Source organism: Oryctolagus cuniculus, chromosome 4, assembly GCF_051225735.1.
Source record: "Oryctolagus cuniculus isolate XC-2025 breed Fujian yellow rabbit chromosome 4, ASM5122573v1, whole genome shotgun sequence".
NCBI lineage: Eukaryota > Metazoa > Chordata > Mammalia > Lagomorpha > Leporidae > Oryctolagus > Oryctolagus cuniculus.
In genome coordinates, this window is record NC_142870.1 from 46098983 (window position 1) to 46121138 (window position 22156).

The window sequence follows — 22156 nt, forward strand, 5'->3', positions numbered from 1 at the left end:
TCTTATAGTAATGAAAATATTGGGCTACAAGATAAACTATAATCTTATTAGAAAGACATGAAAGATCACATTACTTGAAGCCTATTTTAACATTTATTAACTGAAAGAACAAAATTTAGTTTTCCTATTTTTAAAATTGTTTTTATTTTTGTTGTTTACTTGTATACTGAGAAGAAATCAAAAATATTTCTTAAGCATTATTTTGGTCCTCTTTTATTTTTTCAACCATATACTTGAATATTGTTTTCACAAATAAAGTCTACTATGGAAAATGTTACTTAATTAAATAATGTAATACCATATTTTGTAGGAAGATTTCAAACAAAGTTTAAGAGAATCTTTTCTTGCAAGTAATGGAGTTTGTTTTCTTTTTACTATAGTGAACAGGTATTTAAGTTCTGAAAATCCACTGTTTTTTGAGTTGCGTGCCAGATATCTAATTGCCTGTGAACGCATACCTGAAGCAATGGCTCTTATTAAGTCTTGTATAAATCACCCAGAAATCAGTAAAGACTTATACTTCCATCAAGCACTCTTCACATGTCTGTTTATGTCACCTGTAGAAGATCAGCTATTCCGGGAGGTACTTTTGCCTACTACCATTTTAATCCAATCAAAAAACCAAGTAATTTGTTAAATTCTTTTTGCAGTAATATTAAATATTTGACGTTTATAATACCTAGCTGTATTTTCTTTTGGCAGTGTTCTTTAAGGTCATGTAGACTCTGATGTTGGCAAATAATGAAATTAACAAAATTTATGTAAGCATTATTTATGTTGCAATTTTGGCATGACAAAAGCATTATGATTTTTCCTTCTAAATAAAGTATTTATTGATTTTTTTTTCCTAAGATGAAAGAGAAAAATGTTTTCCTACTATGGACCCTATTTATACATAGGTTATGGACCTTAATGCAATTAAAAGTAGTCACTTTAAATTATAGGTGCTGTCCAATGAAATTATAAAATTATTAAAATATTTTTATATAATTAATTCATCATTATCTTTGTAAAAGAAAACTAGAACTCTAAGTAATCTCTCCTGAATTTAATTAAACACTGCAACTAGCTTTTTAGATACTTTTAATGATGTAAACTGACTTTCTTTTCCTTTTACAGCATTTATTGAAAACTGATTGTAAGAGTGGAATTGATATCATTTGTAACACTGAAAAAGAAGGCAAGACTGTGTTAGCCTTGCAACTCTGTGAATCCTTTCTTATTCCACAGCTTCAGAATGGAGATATGTACTGTATCTGGTAAGTGTTAATATGGGAATTGGAATGGTAAGCTGGGAAACACAAGAACTGGTTAGCAGAACTTGGACTTAACATATTTTTTAAACTGTGTGAAAATGTAAAGTAATTTTTCAAAAAAAATTGGTTGTATAATGAACAGCAGATTTTAAGAACTAGAGATTTTACAAAGAAAATAGTCATGTACCACTGACTGATAGTTTAAGTGTTTAAGGTATGTGTTAGTTATACTGAATGGATGCTGTGTTTGCTAAGGGGCCTTCTGACTACAAGAAATACAAGCTTCATTAAATCTGCCCTTTCAGTATTCAGGGTGGTTTTTTTGTTTGTCTGTTTCTGCTTTTCCTTTAGAATCCAATATACAAGTAAAACTAGAGATCCTATATTATAAATTCAATCAAATTGGAGTTTTATAACCATAGCCTGCTTTGCCTGCTAGAAAGCTAAAATCCCTACTGGTAGTCCTCTCCTGGCAAACATATTAGTTTCTTGGGGTAGAGTTTATCAAGTTTCCCCCTGACTTAACAGAGACAAAAGGGAAATAAGATCTTTGTCTTTTGCCTTCTTTCATTCATACCCTTTTTTTTTTTTTGAGAATTAAATACACTTTTATTTATTTATTTTTTACTTTTTTTTCTTTTTTTTTATTTAGTAAATATAAATTTTCAAAGTACAGTTTATGTGTTACATTGGCTCCCCCCCCCATAATTTCCCTCCCACTGACACCCCACCCATCTTCCACTCCCTCTCCCATTCCATTCACATCAAGATTCATTTTCAATTATCTTTATAAGATCTATTCAGTATATATTAAGTAAAGATTTCATCAGTTTGCACCCACACAGAAACACAAAGTGTAAAAATACTGTTTCAGTACTAGTTATAGCATTAATTCACATTGGACAACACATTAAGGACAGATCCCACATGAGAAATAAGTACACAGTGACTCCTATTGTTGACTTAACAATTTGACACTCTTGTTTATGGCATCAGTAATCTCCCTAGGCTCTAGTCATGAGTTGCCAAGGCTATGGAAGCCTTTTGGGTTCACCGACTTCGATCTTATTCTGACAGGGTCATAGTCAAAGTGGAAGTTCTTTCCTCCCTTCAAAGAAAGGTACCTCCTTCTTTGATGGCTCCATTCTTTCCACTGGGATCTCACTCGCAGATATCTTTCATTTAGGTCTTCTTTTTTTTTTGTTTTTCCCCTAGAGTGTTTTGGCTTTCCATGCCTGAAATACTCTGGTGGGCTCTTCAGCCATATCCGCATGCCTTAAGGGCTGATTCTGAGGCCAGAGCGCTGTGTAGGACATCTACCATTCTATGAGTCTGCTGTGTATCCCGCTTCCCATGTTGGATTGTTCTCTCCCTTTTTTATTCTATCAGTTAGTATTAGCAGACACTAGTCTTTATTCATACACTTTTAAAATATCCCTTATTTATCTCATTCCTTTATCTAATTCTTTATCTCATTCCATGTGTATAATTTCTTTTAATATGTCCCCTAAAGAAACTTCCTCTAAGTTTTTAACATTTAAGAATATAATATTTAGCAGATTTTCAACTAACAAATATCAATCTTCTGAAATCTCTCTGCTGGTACTATGAAGATTCCAAAGACAAGGAATGGATACAGGGACATACCAATTTATTAAATATCAGTGTATGCCATATACTTCCAAGCATTTTACTTATCTCTCAATTCTTTTAATAAAGATGTTGAATAATAATCTCAATTTTTATGTATAAAACTGTAGATAAAAGAGATAAAAATGAAACAGCTAGTAGAAAAATGGAGTTGGAATTTATGTTACTTAGTATGCAAGTGACAGCATGTGTGTCTAACTAGTATAGGGAAAAGACAGTACTTATTGAAAGGATTCTGGGCCACAAGAGGAGCAGGGATATAGATGGTCCACAAAGGTAACTACTACCAGAGACACTGAGATGGTTAATGTTTTTCAAAAATCTGTTTTTCTTTTATGTTAGCGGGATTCAGTCGCTCCTGCTGCAGTCTCTCCAAGCTTCATAGCTTAGCACTGAGAACACCCCAGGGACTGCGTCAATTTCTCATTACTGAATTACTATCTCCAGAGGGCAGGGAAAGGTCAGATAGGAGAAATGGCCACTGGAGTTCCACTCTTGCTTTCAGAAAAAGATGGCTATAAATTAACATATGCTTGAGATTTAGGTCTCCCCTAGTCCTTTTTTATTTTTTTTTTAAGATTTTATTCTATTTATTTGTAGGAGTTAAAAAGATATGTAGAGACAGAGAGAGAGGTCTTCCATCCGGTGGCTCACTCCCCAGGTGGCTGCAATGGCCAGAGCTGCACCCATCCAAAGCCAGGAGCCAGGAGCTTCCTCTGGGTCTCCCATGTGGGTGCAGGGGCCCAAGGACTTGGGCCATCTTCTATTGCTATCCCAGGCCACAGCAGAGAGTTGGATCGGAAGAGGAGCAGCCGGCACTAGAACTGGTGCCCATATGGGAGGCTGGCGCCCCAGGCCAGGGCCTCAACCTGCTGTGCCACAGCGCAGGCCCCTCCCCTATTCCTAATATCATGCTCTTGCTACTGTCTCTACTATACAATGACATTGAGGAGATTTACCATGTATTAATAGTTGGAGAAATAGGGCCTATAAAATATAAATAAGCATATGAAAGGTAAGTAAGAGTGACAAGATCTATTCTGAAGTAGGTTTCAATTTAGTTTGAAGTATTCCTGAAAACGTTCATGAAGAAGAGACATTCGATATGCCCTTTGAAGGATAAGCTTATCTTAGAAAAGAATATGTTGATTAAAAGCGAGAATAAGTGAAGCATTTTTACTCATCTGCCACTGGAAAATAAACAGGTTAGAACCAAACAGGATAGAGGAATGTTTAGTGTTACTGACTTATCTAGAAAGAAATGATGGGAATTTTATAGGAACATGATTAGTTTAAATTGAAATCACCAGGCATAAAAATTTGGAACTAGAGATTGCAGGAAAGTGTGAGACCTTGTAAACATGGGAAAAGAGTATATAGGTCCAACAAAGTAGATGGTGCACTAAACTTAAGGAATGCTCACTTAGCAAGTATGAGATGGAATTGGAATTTTGGTTTTCTTTCTTACATGTTGCTTGCTATAATTTTTGTTTTTATATTTTCTGTATTATGTAAGTAGTCTATGTCTACCTTCATGATGGTAAAAAGCTGTGTTTAGGTTTAACACCTGGATGTTCTGGACCCAGAACACCTACTCAGTAAACTGCAATTTTTTAAAATATTTTCATCAAGATTTCAATACTTTTAGACTATGATGTTTTACATAAGTTTTATGACATTTTGAATTCTAATTTGTTAAAATGTGATATCCTAGTTATATCTTATAAATTGACTTTGCCTTAAAGCCCATGGTTCCTATGCTTGCTCATCTAATAACTTTGACCATATTTTAGAAAACAATCTACCTATGAAACACTTTAAATGGTCCATGCTTATCTGTCTAAAAGTACTACACTACACTTTAATAGAAGAGCAGGTGATCTAAAACATACAATTTTAAAGTCAGTACTATAAAATAAGACTTTTAGTCTATATGATTTTTTAAAAGAGTAGGCTATTATATTGGTTTCTAAGTTTCCAGGTAGTATATTAATTATAGGTCAAAAGTTTATATTTTTTAAAGTAATGTCATAAGTATATTGGAATTAGAATTTATTTGGATCCAGTAATACAGAAGCCGAGGCAAACCAGCAAATTGTGGTAATTAATTTCCTACCACTATGAAACCATTAATTTCTGATATTTTTCTCCCACCTTCTATAAGTAGCAGAAGTAGCTTGGGGGTTTACCTAAGATACATTTTTACTCACTATGTATACTACCCAGGCAGACTACTATAGAATCAGGGAAAGCTAGCTAATGTCTGTATTTGAATAAAATGTATTTTTGATATTTCTCTTTTTTCTCTCATTTACAGGGAGTTGATTTTCATATGGAGTAAACTACAGCTTAAATCTAATCCTTCAAAACAAGTTTTTGTAGATCAATGCTACCAGCTTTTAAGAACAGCAACTAATGTGAGAGTCATATTTCCTTTCATGAAAATCATTAAAGATGAGGTAAATAGGATATATTTATCCCTTGCATTTAAAATTTAAATGACAGTTCACTGAAGCTTGAATCTATTATAAAATTTATTTGATTATTTAATTGAAGGGAAGGAGGATTTTAAGGTCACATTTCCCACATATTGCATCCTCCTCTCTCCCAACTCCAAACTCCTAACAGAGTACAAAGGGAAAATAATTGAAAAAGAAGGGAAAAAATGCTGACTTATCACTACTGCAAATTTAATATGAGAACAATTGCTTCCTTAAGAAGCTATTTTCTTTTTACTTATAATTAAATATGGTTGTCACTTTTCACTTTATCTTGTCCCAACTATACAATTTTATTTTGCAGATTAATTTTGTATATCTAGAAGTAATATCTGTTCATTGTTACAGAGAAACTTAATCATTTTTAAATGTGGTATTTATGTGAAAAGAAACATTGAATTCTGAGATGTTTTTGAAACTTAAGAACATAAAATATTTACTTGAAGTAATTATAAAAACGTATCAATTGTCTTTCAAAGTAGTCCTGAATCAAGTTTTTCTTGAACCACTTGTAAATGAGTACAGTTCTACATATGAATCCTGCATAGACATGAAAGTGGATCCTGCAGGTCATTTAACTTTTCTCCCCAAAATATTAATAGGATCTTGAATACAAACACAGGAAAGATAAAGCTACCCTACATTTTGGAGCTCCATTTAATTGAATCTTTGTGTTGGTTACTTACATAAAGAGGTAGCCATTAAATAATATATTTTAATTTTTCTTAAATATTTATGCATTTGTCACATTCATTATCACACCACTCATTAAATGTATGACCATGTAGTAATCACATTCCCATGATATAAAGTTGGCAGCACTGTATCAAAGGGTTGTTTTTTTAATTTCCCTTTTATTTTGCTAACTGCATTCATGCAACCTTAAAAGTGAAATGTTATTCACATACATTGTCAAAGTTAACCAATTCCTCCACCAAAAGAGAGAAAGCAAACTATGCTACATAATATTTTAAAATATTTATTGTAGGGGCTGGCGCCATGGCTCACTTGGTTAATCCTCCACCTGCAGCACCAGCATCCCATATGGGCACCGGGTTCTAGTCCTAGTTGCTCCTCTTCCAGTCCAGCTCGGAAGGCAGTGGAGGATGGCCCAAGTGCTTGGGCATCTGCACCTGCATGGGAAACCAGGTTCCTGCACCTGGCTCCTGGCTTTGGATTGGCACAGTGCGCCAGCCATAGCAGCCATTTAGGGGGAGAACCAATGGAAGGAAGACCTTTCTCTCTGTCTCTCTCTCTGTCACTAACTCTGCCTGTCAAATTAAAAAAAAAAATTCACTGTATATCAGAATCATCTGTAAAATTTTTTTAAAAATCCCCTTTTTTAAACATAATTAACACAATTCTTATTTGCACCAAAAGTTGAGAGGTATTGTTAATATTAAGTTTACAGTATAAATGAGAGTCTGCCAATTATCACAGAGCATTCTTATTTTCACATATCTGCTCAACCTAAGAATATAACCACAAGGAAAAATTCAAAGATGAAATAAATTATAAAGCATAATAGTTTACATTCTATTCAAAACTTTTATCTGATAGAATAGATCATTCACATGCCTCAGTGGTGTTAGAAGAAGCATAGTTAAAAAAAATTCTGTCAATATTCAAATACATGACCTGCCAGGCTTCAGAAAGGAAAATGCTTTAAAGCTCGAGTTTGAATGATAGATGAGGATAGTAGTAACATTTGTAGAGGATTTTTAGTTACAGAGCACTTTTTCCTTGTTTCATTATCTGTGTTTCACAACTCTGGCAGTGTTAATGGGGTAGCAGAAAATCGATGATAGATGAGACTAACCAGAAAGACTGTATGGGGAAGAGATCGGTAGTTGTTGGAAATCCCAAAGGGAACTGAACATTATACCTATAGTTGGAACTTTAGTTTATACATATCCTTCAAAGGTTTTTAGGTAAAGAAGTAGCCTGTTTCTTTTTTTTAATGATCTTAAAATTTTTAAAGATTTATTTACTTATTTGAAAAGCAGAGTAACAGAGGGAGATAGATAGAGGTCTTCTACTCGCTTGTTTATGACTCAAATACTTCTAATAGCCAGGGCCGAGGCAGGCCGAAGTCAATAGCCAGCAACTCCACTGGGGTCTCTCCTGTGGGTGGCAGGAACTTGGGCCATCATCTGTTGCCTCCTGTTACTCAAATATAGTTGGCAAGCATCCTAAGTGGCAGATTAACCTGCTGCGCCACAGACACATACCCCAGTCTTAACATTTTTAAACTCAGTATTTGAATACATTATTTATGAATCAAGATAGAAAATGTAGATAGAACTTTGAAGGAAGACAGAGTAGGACTTAAGTTTGGATCCAGCAAATTCTGGATTTAAAATTTAGGTGGGAAAATTTATTCTAATAAGCATTTAGAAATACAAAAATCTGAATTCAGAAAGGATTCCAAGTCCAACATGATGTATTTATAGGGATAAAGTCAGTGGAATAAATGATTCCCATTTATTCTGCAAACATTGGTTCAGGGGTCAGTATGTACCAACTTCTACTCCAGTTATAGGTAAGATACCAAAATATGACACACTGTCCCCAGTGACTTAGGAATTCAAAGTTTAGGAGTAGAAACATAGATAAGTTATAAAAATACATATAACTAAGTATAAATTATTCTCAATGGAAGAAACAGGGAGTGCTTAACTGTACCTCAGGACAGGAACCATAATGAATTTGGAGAAAAACATTCAGAGTAAAACTGATGATCAAATAAAGATAGAACATCAATGGGAATTTACCAGCTGGATAAAGTAGGAGTAGGTTGTGCCAAGTTAAGGTCTGCCTTTGGAGCTGTAAGTTGTTGTTAAGCAGAACTACATAGCACATAAGAGTCTAAGAAGACATGAAGCTAGCAAGGTAGTGCTTATTGCTTTAATCTATAATATATCATATGCATGTGGCATGATAAATATGCGAGTGTACACAACGCACACATGAAGGTACTTTAAAAAGGTCGTGGAAAATGATATTAAAAGATAGGTTTATATTGATGCAAGAAATTTTTGAAATACAGGTATACAATGTGTCTTCAAAGAGTTAAGGTAAGATGAATGTTATAAATAAACTATGCATGGTTTTCAAAATTTATTTGCAACAAAATAAAACCTTTTAATTTCATTTTCACTTTTTAAAGTACTTTTAAATTTATTTGAGAGGTAGAGAGAAACTGACAGATAAGAGACAGCTTCCATCTGCTTGTTCACTCTCCAAATGCCCACAACAACCACAACTGGGCGAGGGCAAAGCCAGGAATTCCCATGTGGGTAAGAGAAACCCAGTTACTTGAGCCATCACCTATTGCCTCCTAGGGTATACATTATCAGAAAGCTGAATCAAGAACCAGTGGCAGATATCAAACCATGGCACTGCTATATGAGATGCAGGTGCAATCTAACTAGTGCTTTAACCAATTGTTGGTGCCTTTCACAAACTTGAGATTTTTCAAGTATTATTATGATATCTTCTTCTATTCAAACAAGTATTAACATCATTCCAAACTACTGGAGGCATTATTTATAACTTGAACTAAGATGGATTGACAGTAGGTTCCCAAGTGAAAGCTGATAGTTATCTTTGAGTCATTAGTAAAAGTTCCAAAGCTTGAGAATTTTCAGATAACTTCCAGTAGGTTCATTTTCTGATGAATTATTCAATACAGAAAGATTATAATTGATCTTTTCATGTGGGCCCACATAATACCATACTTGGATAAATATTATTACTTAATTAGTAAAATAAGTAATAATCAGTATGGCATTATAAAAATAGTTCCATAGTAGTTATTTTTCAAATCCAGTTTTTCCTTAACATAGAAAACTAATAATCTGCTTAAAGATATATAATCTTAACCTTTCTGCCAAAGAACATGAGATTGGTTCCTGAAATAATAAATGGGGGTTTAGATTTGTAAGAAATCTTAATCTAGTTTATGAAACATTTTAAATTATGGTTAGTATTATTCACCAAACTTATCTATTCCAGATTATTCTCATTTAAAAAAAAGATTTAATAAAAAGATTTGAACAAAGCTACCAATTGAGGAAAACTGCACAAAGAAATACTGTGCTTATTTAGCTTTCCTGTCAGTTTCAGTTTAAAATGCCAAACCAGGTAGTGTAATGATTTTCTTTAAAAAAAAAGTGTTTAGAAGTAATTTTTTCTTTTTACAGGTTGAAGAAGAAGGCTTGCAAATTTGTGTTGAAATATGTGGTTGTGCCCTTCAACTTGACCTTCATGATGATCCCAAAACCAAATGTCTAATTTACAAAACAATTGCACATTTTTTGCCAAATGATTTGGAGATCCTCAGAATTTGTGCACTCTCAATATTTTTTCTTGAGCGCTCCTTAGAAGCTTATCGTACTGTGGAAGAACTTTACAAACGTCCTGATGAAGAGTATAATGAAGGCACAAGTAGTGTTCAGAATCGTGTTCGTTTTGAATTGCTTCCAATTTTGAAAAAGGGATTATTTTTTGATCCTGAATTTTGGAATTTTGTAATGATTAAGAAAAACTGTGTGGCATTATTGAGTGATAAGTCAGCAGTTAGATTCCTAAGTGAAAATACACTGGAAAATTCTACAGGCAATCTGAAAAAGAAAACGAAACAGCAAGGTTTAGATGAAGGGCTTGACTCTCTTACAGATCACAGCACTGGAGAGACTGATGCTGATGATGTATCTGCAGTGCAACCTAAAGGTCATGTTAATACAAAGAAAAACCTTACAGCTGTTAATACTTCCAAAGTCGATCACAACGTCCCAAGGCATCGGTGTATGTTGTGTAACAAAGAATTTCTAGGTGGTCATATTGTAAGGCATGCCCAGGCTCATCAAAAAAAAGGCAGTTTTTCATGTGTGATATGTGGTAGGAAATTTAGGAACAGAGGACTTATGCAAAAGCATTTAAAGAATCATGTGAAGAAGATACAGAGACAACAAATTGCTGCAGCTCAGCAGGATGAGCAGGAAATCACTACTCCGCACCAGCTAAATTGTTCCAGTTCTTCTGTTTCATTTGAAAACGGGAATTCTGATAATAAGGATCTGGAAGTGGAGACTCTTACTGCCTCCAGTGATGGAAACAAAGGGGTCATCTCTGAGCATGTGGCTGAACTGACTGAAATTCCTGTAAGTGTAGCAGAAGATGTTATTGAAAACATTATTGAAAATGGTAGTCCTGATACTTCTTTAAATAACGTCTCAGAGCCTTTACCTCGATGTGAAGATGACTTTGAGGAAGAAGAAGATGAGGAAGCTGATTATGAAGAAGATGACTATGACCTGAATCAAGAAACTTCAGTCATTCACAAAATCAATGGAACTGTGTGCCATCCAAAAGACATATATGCTACGGATCAAGAAGGAAACTTTAAGTGCCCTGCTCTTGGCTGTGTCAGGATATTTAAAAGAATTGGATTTCTGAATACACACGCAAGAACTGTACATCCAACTGATTTAAATGTGCGACAAACAGTAATGAAGTGGAGCAAAGGAAAATGCAAATTTTGTCAAAGACAATTTGAAGATTCTCAACATTTTATAGATCACCTTAACAGACACAGCTATCCAAATGTGTACTTTTGTTTGCATTTTAATTGTAATGAGTCATTTAAGCTGCCATTCCAGCTTGCCCAGCATACAAAAAGTCACAGGTTATTTCAAGCTCAGTGTAGTTTCCCAGAATGCCATGAGCTTTTTGAAGATCTTCCTCTGCTATATGAACATGAAGCTCAGCACTATTTAAGTAAAACACCGGAATCATCTGCACAACCAAGTGAAGCAGTTCTTTTGGATGTTCAACCAGATTCAAATCCTAATCATCAGGAAAAAGACTCATCTAGTAATGAGAAACATACTAGTAGTCTGCTAGTTTCTACTAACAAATCAAGGAAAGATTCTACAGAACCAAAGATGTGTATAGAAAGTATGGAAAAGAAAACAGACAGTTTAGTTCAGAATGGAAATGAACATTCTGATAACACTGTCTCAAATATAAGCTTAACAGACCAAAAGATGCCTGACATAGAACCAAATTCTGAAAATAATTGTAGTATTAGTGATTTAGTGAATGGACACAGTGAAAGAGAACAAATACCTGCAGTTGCATCAGATCCTGCTTTGAAAATGGATACAAACAGAATCAGGACAGAAAATGGTTCCATTTTACCCAGTGTTGCACCACAAGAACACAACAACCTGCCAGTATCTCAGGCACCATCCAAACCAAATCTGACAAGTGAACATACTTCATATGGCTTAATGTTAACAAAGCCATATGTCAGACCATTGCCTCCCAGTTACCTTGACGAACGGTACCTCAGTATGCCAAAACGTAGAAAATTTCTGACTGATAAAGTAGATGCCTGTTCTGATCAAGATAACGTTTATAAAAAATCAGTGAAAAGATTAAGATGTGGCAAATGCCTGACCACCTACTGTAATGCAGAAGCACTTGAGGCTCACCTTGCACAAAAGAAATGTCAGACACTCTTTGGATTTGATTCAGATGATGAAAGTAAGTCTTCTATCTTCTCAATAGATATATCTGTAGAAATAGAAAGTACTGTAAATGGTAGATATTTCAGAGTCTATAAAATTTACAGTACAACCCCATACATCATTTCTCTTAATCCATACAACCACTCTGAAACTTCCTGTTATATAATATAGGTCAAGCAACTGAAATTCACATGCTAAGTCACTTGCACAGTGATAGGTCTAAGAATTTGTGGAAACCAGAATTAAACACATGTGTTTCACACTCTAATGATATTCTTTCCATTATATCAGAGGATTTTCTTCAAGTTTCATGTAATAAAAGCTCTAGAAACAAAGTTCTGATGGGAATGTTTTTTCATCTGTATGCCAGAATATAAATCAAGTGAAGCTGAGTCTCTGTTATAAAAATATGAGTTAAAAAAAAACTGAAAATGATTAAAAAACAAAAAGAGCAAAAGGAGAGTTTGCTTTTCTACTAATACCAATATCCTCTGGATGAGAGAGGGTATAAATTAAATTAGAATCTGACAGAATTCCTGTTGAACATCTGTAAAATCTGAATTAACAAGACATGTTCTGTTTTACAGGTGCCTGATAAGAAACGTTTCAGGAAGATCTGTCGATCAAGCAGTAGTGTGAAAAAAGCACTACAAGAAAATGTATCATCAGTTTGCTATTTCCCTGATGGCCTTAATTTTAGAGCGGTCTCAGATTACTAAAAATAAAGACAAAGCACATTTTCTAGAATGAACTTGCAAAGGAGATGTGCTGGCTTAGACTCCAAAAGGGTTATTATAAAACTCCCAAAGTACCAGTTATCCAGAAAACCACATTTTTAAAAAGTGTATGATGATTAATGGCAGCATGTTCAGTTTTGCTTATGTGAAAACATGTTCGCGCAACTACTCAGAAAGGAAAACCAGCTATGGCCTTACAGAAAGAGAAAAGAAACCCATTATTAAAAAGGAGGGAGGGGGAGCTGGTTTACAATAATAAACAATGTAAAGCAGTCTAAAGCTGGGATTTGTTTTCTTTTCACGAACAATTAATTATGGCCTCCTAGTCAAACAAGGTTTGAGGAACCACCGCTGTTTAATTTGTGATATACTTTAGAAATTGATACATGGATATAAAATGATTTATTATCATGATATTTATTAAGTAAGAGTGTAACTTGTTTCCAGATGATTAGACGAGTCCAAGTTTGATGAATAGCATGCCAGTGTTGAAAATTTAAAAAAAAAAAAAAACCAAATGCTTTACTAATAAGCTCTTGATAGAACCTTCCACTTTCTATTTTGATAATACAAATTAGTTGTATTTAAAAGCTAGCAGCATCCATTACATAGAAAAGTGCCATCAGTTTTGGGAAGAAGTGGGAGGAATCTAAGACTATTGCAGGCTATATAGTTAAAGCAAAACACTGACTTGCAAATTCTTCAATGTGAATAATGGTAAAAGCACACTGTGATATTTCTATTTGTATATAGTATAGGATATTGCTTGATAATTCATAGTAATGTCCTTTAGACATTAATGTGAGTTATCTAAGTATAGTCCTATAAAGATAAATGGCTTACAAATCTGTTGTCTCAGAATCAGGTCAAGAATTCATTTTACTCAATTAGGAGTATTAATTCCAAAATAAGCCATACTACTCATTTTTTTAATTCATTAGTTGATGGATTGGTCTGAATAATAATTTTATATAGAAAAGGAAGTATTTACAAAAAGTATTGCACAGCAAGAACACAATATGAGATTATTTTCCTTGGTGACCAGTAATTTTCCTAAGGAACATTTTAATTTAACAGTCAATAAACTGCTAAACAAATCTTTTACAAATGTTTTATAAAATACCCTCTCAGAAGTTTTCCACTTGTCCATTATTGAAAGGAGGATGCTTAAAGATATCCTTTTACCTAATCATGTGTTAATATACAAAGGAAGAAAGAATGAAAATGCAAAGACAAATTCTTCAAAAGTGGACTTACTAATACACCACAGTCAACCAAATATTCCAGTAATTTAACTGGTAAATTTTTAATCAAGGCAGATAATCTCATCAGCCTCTGCTATTTTAAATTTTAGGGTATTAGAGCTTCTTGAATGAAGTTAGTAGGGAAGTGGGACATTTCTTTCAGGGTAACATCCAGACTTTATTAAATTATGATTTCTAGGTCATGATAAATCAAATTATCTAAAAAAAATCCTCAATTTATACTTATCATGGGCATTCACTACTATGCAATGATGGTCATAAGTCCATTCCAATCAAATATGTTTGTTTTTATTTTGTTATGTAGCCTACATTAGGCTGTGGAATTTACATTTAGAGAACAGATAAACACATAATCAAGTTTTTAAATCCTTTAAAATCAACTAAAAATGTTTTCCATATTTGTCGATACTAAAAATGTAATAATTGAGTTCAATTTCAGTTCATTCTAAAAATACAACTTGTAATAAAAAGCCTGTTTGAAAACTCGTTCATTTGGACAATGAAGTTTTTTTTTTTGAAACTTAATTTTTGCTTTGTACATTCTCCAGAAGTTTAAAATAACGTGTCTCACATTTGTAATAAGTTGTGACATAAATTCATGCCCACAAAAGCATGAATTTTCATTAATTTTGAAGTTCATGCTAAAATGTTTTAAACATATTTCACCTGTTATATTGTCTTTGAGGTTTCATTTCCATTTCTGTGTTGCTAAAAGTGTTTCTGAAAGATGGAGCTCAAACTGTTTTATACATAACTAAATCAAGGAATATTTTATAAAATTCTATTTGACCACACTGTTCTAACCTCCTTATTTATGTACTTCTTAAATAATGGCTATTGAAAGAATGTGTATATTTTATTATGTCTGCCTTCTAAAATATAAACCCACATCGTTTTACTTTTATGGGGTACATGAACTTGCAACAGTTCTAATTTGGGATCCAGAAGAAACAAAAGCTTTCTTATTCCTTAGATTCCTTTCCTGTTCTTTTCTACTTGTTTTTAGGGTTGTTTATCTTACATGGACCAATTTCCAAATCTTTGTTTTTAAATAAAATTTCCTTCAAAACATTAAGTACTAACTTTCTGCTGTGTGTCAGTGAGGTCAGAGAAAGAGCAAATCTGAATTTTTGCTGCTCAGCTATTACGGAGGAGATAGAAAAGGGGAATCTCTGTGGACAAGGACACTGGTACTTTGGGCTTTAGCCATATTCATTTTTTTAAAAACCACAAATTATATAGTGCATTGATAATTTATGCCATTGAACTGTGATTCTTTTCAAATCACACTAAAGGTTCAACCATACTCCTTTCATGTTTGGTTTAATATTGTTGTATGAATGAAGAACCTAAAAGGGATGATAGTGTTTATTTTTTAATTTATTTGGTACTGTAAAACACCTTTTCAGAATGAGTAAATGCTGCATATGCATTCTGGAATTGTTAATATGTGAAAGATATTACAGATTCAGCAAGAAAGGAAATTTGTGCTTCCTTGTTGAACATTAAATTATTTTACTTTGCATTTTATAAGAGTACAAATTAAAACTGAGCCATTGAACTGCAATAAATCAACAATAGTGTCTCATTTCAAGAAACTTTTTGTACTGTACATAGATTTGTTCAATAAAACAATGTCCTTGTTGGTAAAGAAGGTGTTCAGTTTTATATAGTATGTTGGTTGCAAAAGGAGTTAGGATTATTTATACTATATAGTAATAACAAATTTATATTATGTCTCATGATAAAGGAATGGGGTATTTCAGTTAATATCATTACCATATTCAGATTATTTTTTGACAAAAGAAAAATTAAAAGCTAAACCAAAATAAACATTTTTGAACATTAATGTCCGTATGTTACAATAAAAGTTGGTAGAATAATAAAGTCACTTTAGGTAAGTGGTTTCAGTGTGATATACATAGTACTCTCTGTAAACTTAGTAGGTGTTAAAGAAAGAAATGTCAGAAACCTCCAAAAAAACACAGATGAATTTTCCACCCTGATAATTCTTCAGAGAGGATGAGCTTATGATAGAACTATAAAAACAAAACAAGACTAAAGTAAATCACTTTAGGAAAACCTCGTATACTACTTGCCATAACTTGGAACCTGAAAAAAACATAAATGAAGCTTGAAGTAGAAAAACTTTTTGATGCAGTGAAGTAGAACTGCAAATAAAAGAACACTTAGTTAATCTGCACATGTTAAAAGCATTATGCTTTACAACACTGAAAGTTACTGCAGCATTCTAGAGATGAAATGAGATACAGAACTCAATGGCTGATATTTAGACAAAATTGCTGGGGTTTAGATAACTTTGCAATTTATTTGGCTCTCAGTTCTGGTGGCTGGAAGATCCAAAGAGCATGGCTCTGCCCCTGTGCCTGTGTCACAACATAATGCAGAAGCAGAACAGGTACGTGTGGGAGCAAAGAAGACAGCCTGGAAGGGTCAGGTTCATTTTTATAACAGCTTGGCTCTTGAAGGGTACTACATTAATCCCTCCCAGTGGTGGTGTCCCATGATCTAATCAGCTCTCAAAGGTCCTATCACTTCATACTGTTACCATGGGGACCACGCTTGTGGCAACTGAGCCTTTGAGCGGCATAAACATCCAAACCAAAACACATAGCATAACATAAGATCTATATTGAGCTCAGCAACTGACTGCTCAAACAAGGACACGAGTTTTGGCCATGTATCAAGATTTAAGATGGAATCAATCTAATATTGAATCAAAATTAAAAATGGGAAGTTCATGCTATGATGGGTACAGCATACTGGGGAGGAAGTGGCTTCTGTTTTACTAACTTATGATGTACCAACAGCTGGTACAACAAATAAATACATAAATACCACCTGAAAACAATGAGTAAATACATAAATACCGCCTTTTAGACACCAAGGCTTGGGAAGGGTGGCAAGTCACACAGCTAATAGACAGGTGGCACTGAAAAATCAGATGTGTCCTAAAACCATGTTTTCAATATTGCCATGCAGTTTTTTTTTTTTTTCCCTTAAGTGGCTCTACTATATCCAAATAGAGCCACACTTTCCTGAGGGTCAGTGATGTCAGAGACAGGATGATGCCTGGTACAGACATACATGGAGCAGCAGAATTAAGCATCATGTGAGAGCTTGTTAGAAATAATAAATGCTGGCTAGGTATAGGTCTAACTTCTTGTTTAACGAGTCCAAAAGGTGATTTGAACACAAGCTAAGGTTTGAAAACAAGCAACAAAGTGCTTCATGTTTCCCTAGATGGTAATATTTCTCATTCAATTCATTACAGCCTTCTCAGAAACTGTTTCCTTGATAAAGTCCCCTACCAATAGGTACTTAAATCACTATTGGGTGAGTAGATATTTTAGTAGTAAAGATATTAATATTCCAAACTGCACTAGAGAATTTTTTTCCCCAAAAAAAGCAATCAGTAGGTGAAACTACCAGAACTTGATTTAATAGGAGTAAATTTGAGTCCTGGGATTGGTTGTGTTGTACTCAAATTCTAGCATAGTGGTTTTAGTTATAAAGACCTAATCAACTGAGTACGTCCCACTGAGCTCAGATTTCTTCATCTGTTAAAATTGAACACCTGCTCTCACAAGTTTATAAAAATTAAGTTTAAGGGTTAGCGTTGTGGCATAGCAGGTAAAGCCATAGTCTTCCATGCCAGCATCTTTTATGGGTGCCAGTTCGTGTCCCAGCCACTCCACTTCTGATCCAGTTCTCTGCTAATGGCCTGGGAAAAAGCAGGGGACGATGGCTCACGTGTTTGGGGCCTTGCCACCCATGTGGGAGACGCGGATGATGCTCCTGGCTTCAGCCTGGCCCAACCCTGGCCATTGTGGCCATCTGGGGAGTGAACCAGCAGATGGAAGATCTCTCTTCCTCTCTCTTGCGTTTCAAATAAATAAAATCCTTAAAAATGTTCCTTTTTTCTTTTTTAATTTATTTGAAAGAGTTAGAGGTAGAGAGAGAGGTTGTCCATCCACTGGTTCACTCCCCAGATGGCTGCAATGGCCAAGAGCTGAACCGGCCTGAAACCAGGAGCTTCTTCTGGGTCTCCCACTTGGGTTCAGGGGCCCAAGCACTTGGGCCATCCTCTGTTGCTTTCCCAGGCACATCTGCAGGGAGGTGGGTCAGAAGTGGAGCAGCAGGGACTTAACTGGCACCCATATGGGATGCTGCAAGCCAGGGCTTTAACCTGCAGGCCAGGGCTTTAACCAGCCATGGGCCCTATTTTTTTTTTTTTTTTTTAATTCTGGTGCTGACCCCTTCCTGTTAAGATTTTGCTATATTTCTCTGTGTTATGGCTACTGTCCTATCTTTGGCTTCATCCATATTTAAAAATCCTACCTGCTCTCATCCCATGTTGTTTTTGCTATTTTAGTTAACTCATTGTTTTCATTTTAAAAGCTATGCGGGGATGAGGGATAGTGGAGAAGCAGGGACAGGCAGGTATCTTCCATCGACTGATTCACTTCCCAGAGCAAGATCTTCCATCCACAGGTTCACTTCCCAAATGCCTGCAACAGCCTAGACTGGGTCAGGCCTAATCTTAGAAGCCTGGAACTCCATCTTGGTTTCCAACAAGTGTGGCAGAGACCCAAGTACTTGAACCATCGCCTGCTGCCTCCCAGAGTGCACATCAGCAGGAAGCTGGATGGGAAGCAGATCCAGGACTCAAACCCCAGCACTCAGATAGGGACTGTGGGTACTAAGAGGCAGCTTAACTTCTGTGCCACAATACCTACACCCATGCCACTCATTTTTTTCACTATAGCTTCCTTTACTGGTAAGTCTCCACCTTCTTCCCACCCTACCCCTCATTCTTTGATTTAATTCTCCTTAGCAATCACTACAAGCTCCAGAATTCCCATTTTTTGATTATTTTTCTTTTCCTATTGAAACCTAGTTCTCCCAATGTTGTTACCTTAAGTAAATTGCAACTCTAGTTACCCAAATCAAAACCTTGCAGTAATCCTGTCGGTATTGTGTCCTCCGTTCTAATTCAAGCCACCATGTTCTCTCACCAGGACTACTATAATAGTTGGGCTCCCTGCCTTCACTCTGGCCTTCCTTCAATCTGTTCTTCATAATAGTAGCCAAAGGTCCTGTTTGAAGCAAGTCAGGTTATGTCATTCTTTAATGATTTCACAACTGATTTATTCCACAAATATTCATTGCATACCTACTCTGTGCCACCCTATGTAACAGGTAATGAAAAGAAAAACAATATAAGCCTCACAGAGCTCACATTCTACTGGAGGGCAACAAAGGTGTAGTATAAATACTATAGAGAAAATTAAGTAGATGTATTAGCTTTCCATCATTACAATGAAATATCTGACACAGGCTATTTACAAAACTTAGCTTACAGTTTTGGAAGTTCAAAGTCTAGGATAAGCATGGCCATTGTTACTGTGGTGGGAGGACATTGGTTTGGCCTCTGGTGAGAGCAGAGGATGGCCTATCATGGCAACAACATGTCTAAGACAAGTGAGTGATTACATCTCCAACCAGGAGCACAGAGTGGACAGCCCAAAACCAGGCTTTAGATGAACAATCTCTCAAGAACTTAGCAGGTTCTATAAGAATTCCCAAGTGGCTGCATGAGAAATATTGCATGCCTCTAATTACCTAAGGACCTCTCAGCAGACCATTACCTCTAAAGGTTTTGCCACCCCCCAACAGCACCACCCTGGGGATAGCCTTTAATCATGGACCTTTGAGTTTACTCAAACCAGTGTCTGAACCACTGGAGGAGGAAATGTGTAAATATGTATGGTGGTGTTGGCAGTGACTTCAAAGAGGATGATGAGGAAAGGCCTCTCTGATAAGTTGACTTTTAAGCAGGGGCCTGAATAAAGTAAGGGAAAGGAAGCCTTCCCAAAAAGAGAATATGTCAGACAAAATAGTGAGAGTAAAGACTTTGAGGCAGGAACCTACATGCCAAGTTAAAGGAATAGGTAGCAAGGGAACCACTGTGATTAGTATGGAATAAGAAACCAGGGGCTGGGGCTGGCACTATGGTGCAGTGGGTTAAAGCCCCAGCCTGCAGCGCCAGCACCCCATATGAGCACTGGTTTGTCTTGGCTGCTCCACTTCCGATCCAGCTCCCTGCTGATGTACCTAGGAAAGCAGAAGATCTCCCAAGTCCTTGGGCCATTGCACCCACGTGGGAGATGCAGGGAGGCTTCTGGCTTCAGATCAGATCGGCTCAGCTCTGGGCTGTTGTGACCATCGCGGGGGGTGGGGGTGGGGGCGTTGAACCAGCAGATGTAAGACCTCTCCCACTCTCTGTAACTCTTTCAAATAAATAAAGTGGAAAAAAAAGAAAGAAACTAGGGGCTGGCGTTGTGCTACAGTAGGCTAAACAGCTGCCTATAATGCCAGCATTCCATATGAGTGCTGGTTCAAGTCAAAGCTGCTTTGCTTCAATCCAACTCCCTGCTAATGCACTTGGGAAAGCAGCATAAGTTGGCCCAAGTATTTGTGCCTCTGCACCCATGTGGGAGACCCAGAATATGCTCCTGGTTCCTGGCTCCTAGCTTCAGCCTGGCCCAGCTCGGATCTTTGCAATAATTGAGGAACTGAACCAGCCAATGAACTCTCTTTCCCTCTTTCTGTGTCAGTCTTTCAAATAAATAAATCTTAAAATAAAAAAAAAAAAGTAATAGGAAATGAAGTCAGAGTAAAAGATAAAAGATAAAAGTTGAAGTCTCTACAATGACCTATAAGGCTCCAGATCTGCACTATCCAATATAGTAGCAACTAGCTACATGTTGCTATTAAAATTTTATTGAAATTCAAACAAAATCTGAAATTCAGTTCCTCAGTTGTACTAGTCACATCCCAAAGGCATTGCACTGCCCAAATAAAAATTTTCTTCATCTCAGAAAGCACTTTGACAGGTTTTTCAGTATCAGTGATTCTCAATGGAGAATGTGGGACATTTGGCAAAATCTGGAGGTATTTTGGATTGCCATAACTGAGGGGTGGCGGTGCTACTGGCACCTGGTAGGCAGAGGCCAGGGATGCTGTGAAGCATCCTATACTACACAGGACAATTCCCATAACACAGAATTATCTAGCCAAACATGCCACTAGTGCTACTGTTGAGAAATTCTGTTGTAGACCAGTACTAGCAGCAAACCTAGCCACATTGCTCATTGCTTCCTCTTTGCTCAAGCTGCTCTGGCCTCCTTCCCACCAGCCGGGTACATGCCTCCATCTTCAAACCTCTGCAGTTGCTTCTTCCTCAAACGCTCTTCTGCAGGTCACTTTCTCCCTTATGTATGGTCATTTCTTCAAGCTCACTTTCCTTACAATCTATATAAAGTAGTAACATTCTCTCCATGCCCCTCTTTTTGACTTCTTTTCCTCCACAGCCTCTCCTGAGAGTTTCTTGTATGTTTATTGTCTCTGTTGTCTCTCTAGAATATAAGCCTCAGGCTGGCTACTCAGATAAGCACAAAACAGATGAAGTAACAGAATGAGTGAAAGACAAACTTGCGCTTGCCTTCCATGTGGTCCCACACCAGATTTGTATTACTGCTTTACTTGCATCAGTCTCAAAAGGTCCTTGAAGTTCACTCCTGTCATTCCTCTGAATCTTCAGTAACTAGCATTGTAGGCAATCAGTGCTAAATGAAAAAAATTGCTACCTACTAAGTAACTAGCACCCCAAATAATCTCCACTGGCAATGAACTTATGCATATTTTGAAGGCCTTGTTTAAAAGGATAGATTTACAGTATATTTTACAACTGATACTTAACTATAATATTTTTAAAATGCTGTTTGCTCACTTGGATTTTAGGGTAGGTACATTTCACCTACTAAATGGCAATACCCTAAAGTTAAACGTTATCTAAATTACGGCTAAAATATGGAATACAGAAGCAAGAGATAGTGTGTTTGAGTCCGACTGCCCGGCCCAAGAGCGTATGGTTGTTTCAAATGAGGGTTTCTGTCACACTAACAGTCATAACAGCTAACACATATATGGAGCACAGCCGTTCCCCGCGCGCACGACCCTGTGAGGGTCCTCTATTAAATCCATTTCGAGATAAGAAACAGAGGGACAAAAAAATGCTGAGCAGCTTGTTCTCAGTACGGCGGAGTAAAACTTCGACAATCGGGTTTCCAGAACCCCAACCTCCGTCTCAGATTAAGGCAGAACCGGCTACCAGGGCAAGGGAGGCAG

General features: G+C 36.0%; 1 protein-coding gene across 2 annotated transcripts in view; it reads left to right on the plus strand.

Annotated features, from left to right (window-relative positions):
- Positions 1-15593, plus strand: part of ZNF654 (zinc finger protein 654) — a 108341-nt gene extending 92748 nt beyond the window's left edge. For both annotated transcript variants that reach the window (XM_008267096.5, XM_070071937.2), the window contains 5 exons: positions 381-583; positions 1120-1259; positions 5224-5365; positions 9610-11956; positions 12528-15593. In XM_008267096.5, the coding sequence (XP_008265318.1) occupies positions 381-583; positions 1120-1259; positions 5224-5365; positions 9610-11956; positions 12528-12535 (2840 nt within the window). In that variant the 3' untranslated portion in view covers positions 12536-15593. The remainder of the gene's footprint in view (positions 1-380; positions 584-1119; positions 1260-5223; positions 5366-9609; positions 11957-12527) is intronic.
- The last annotated feature ends 6563 nt before the right edge of the window (positions 15594-22156 follow it).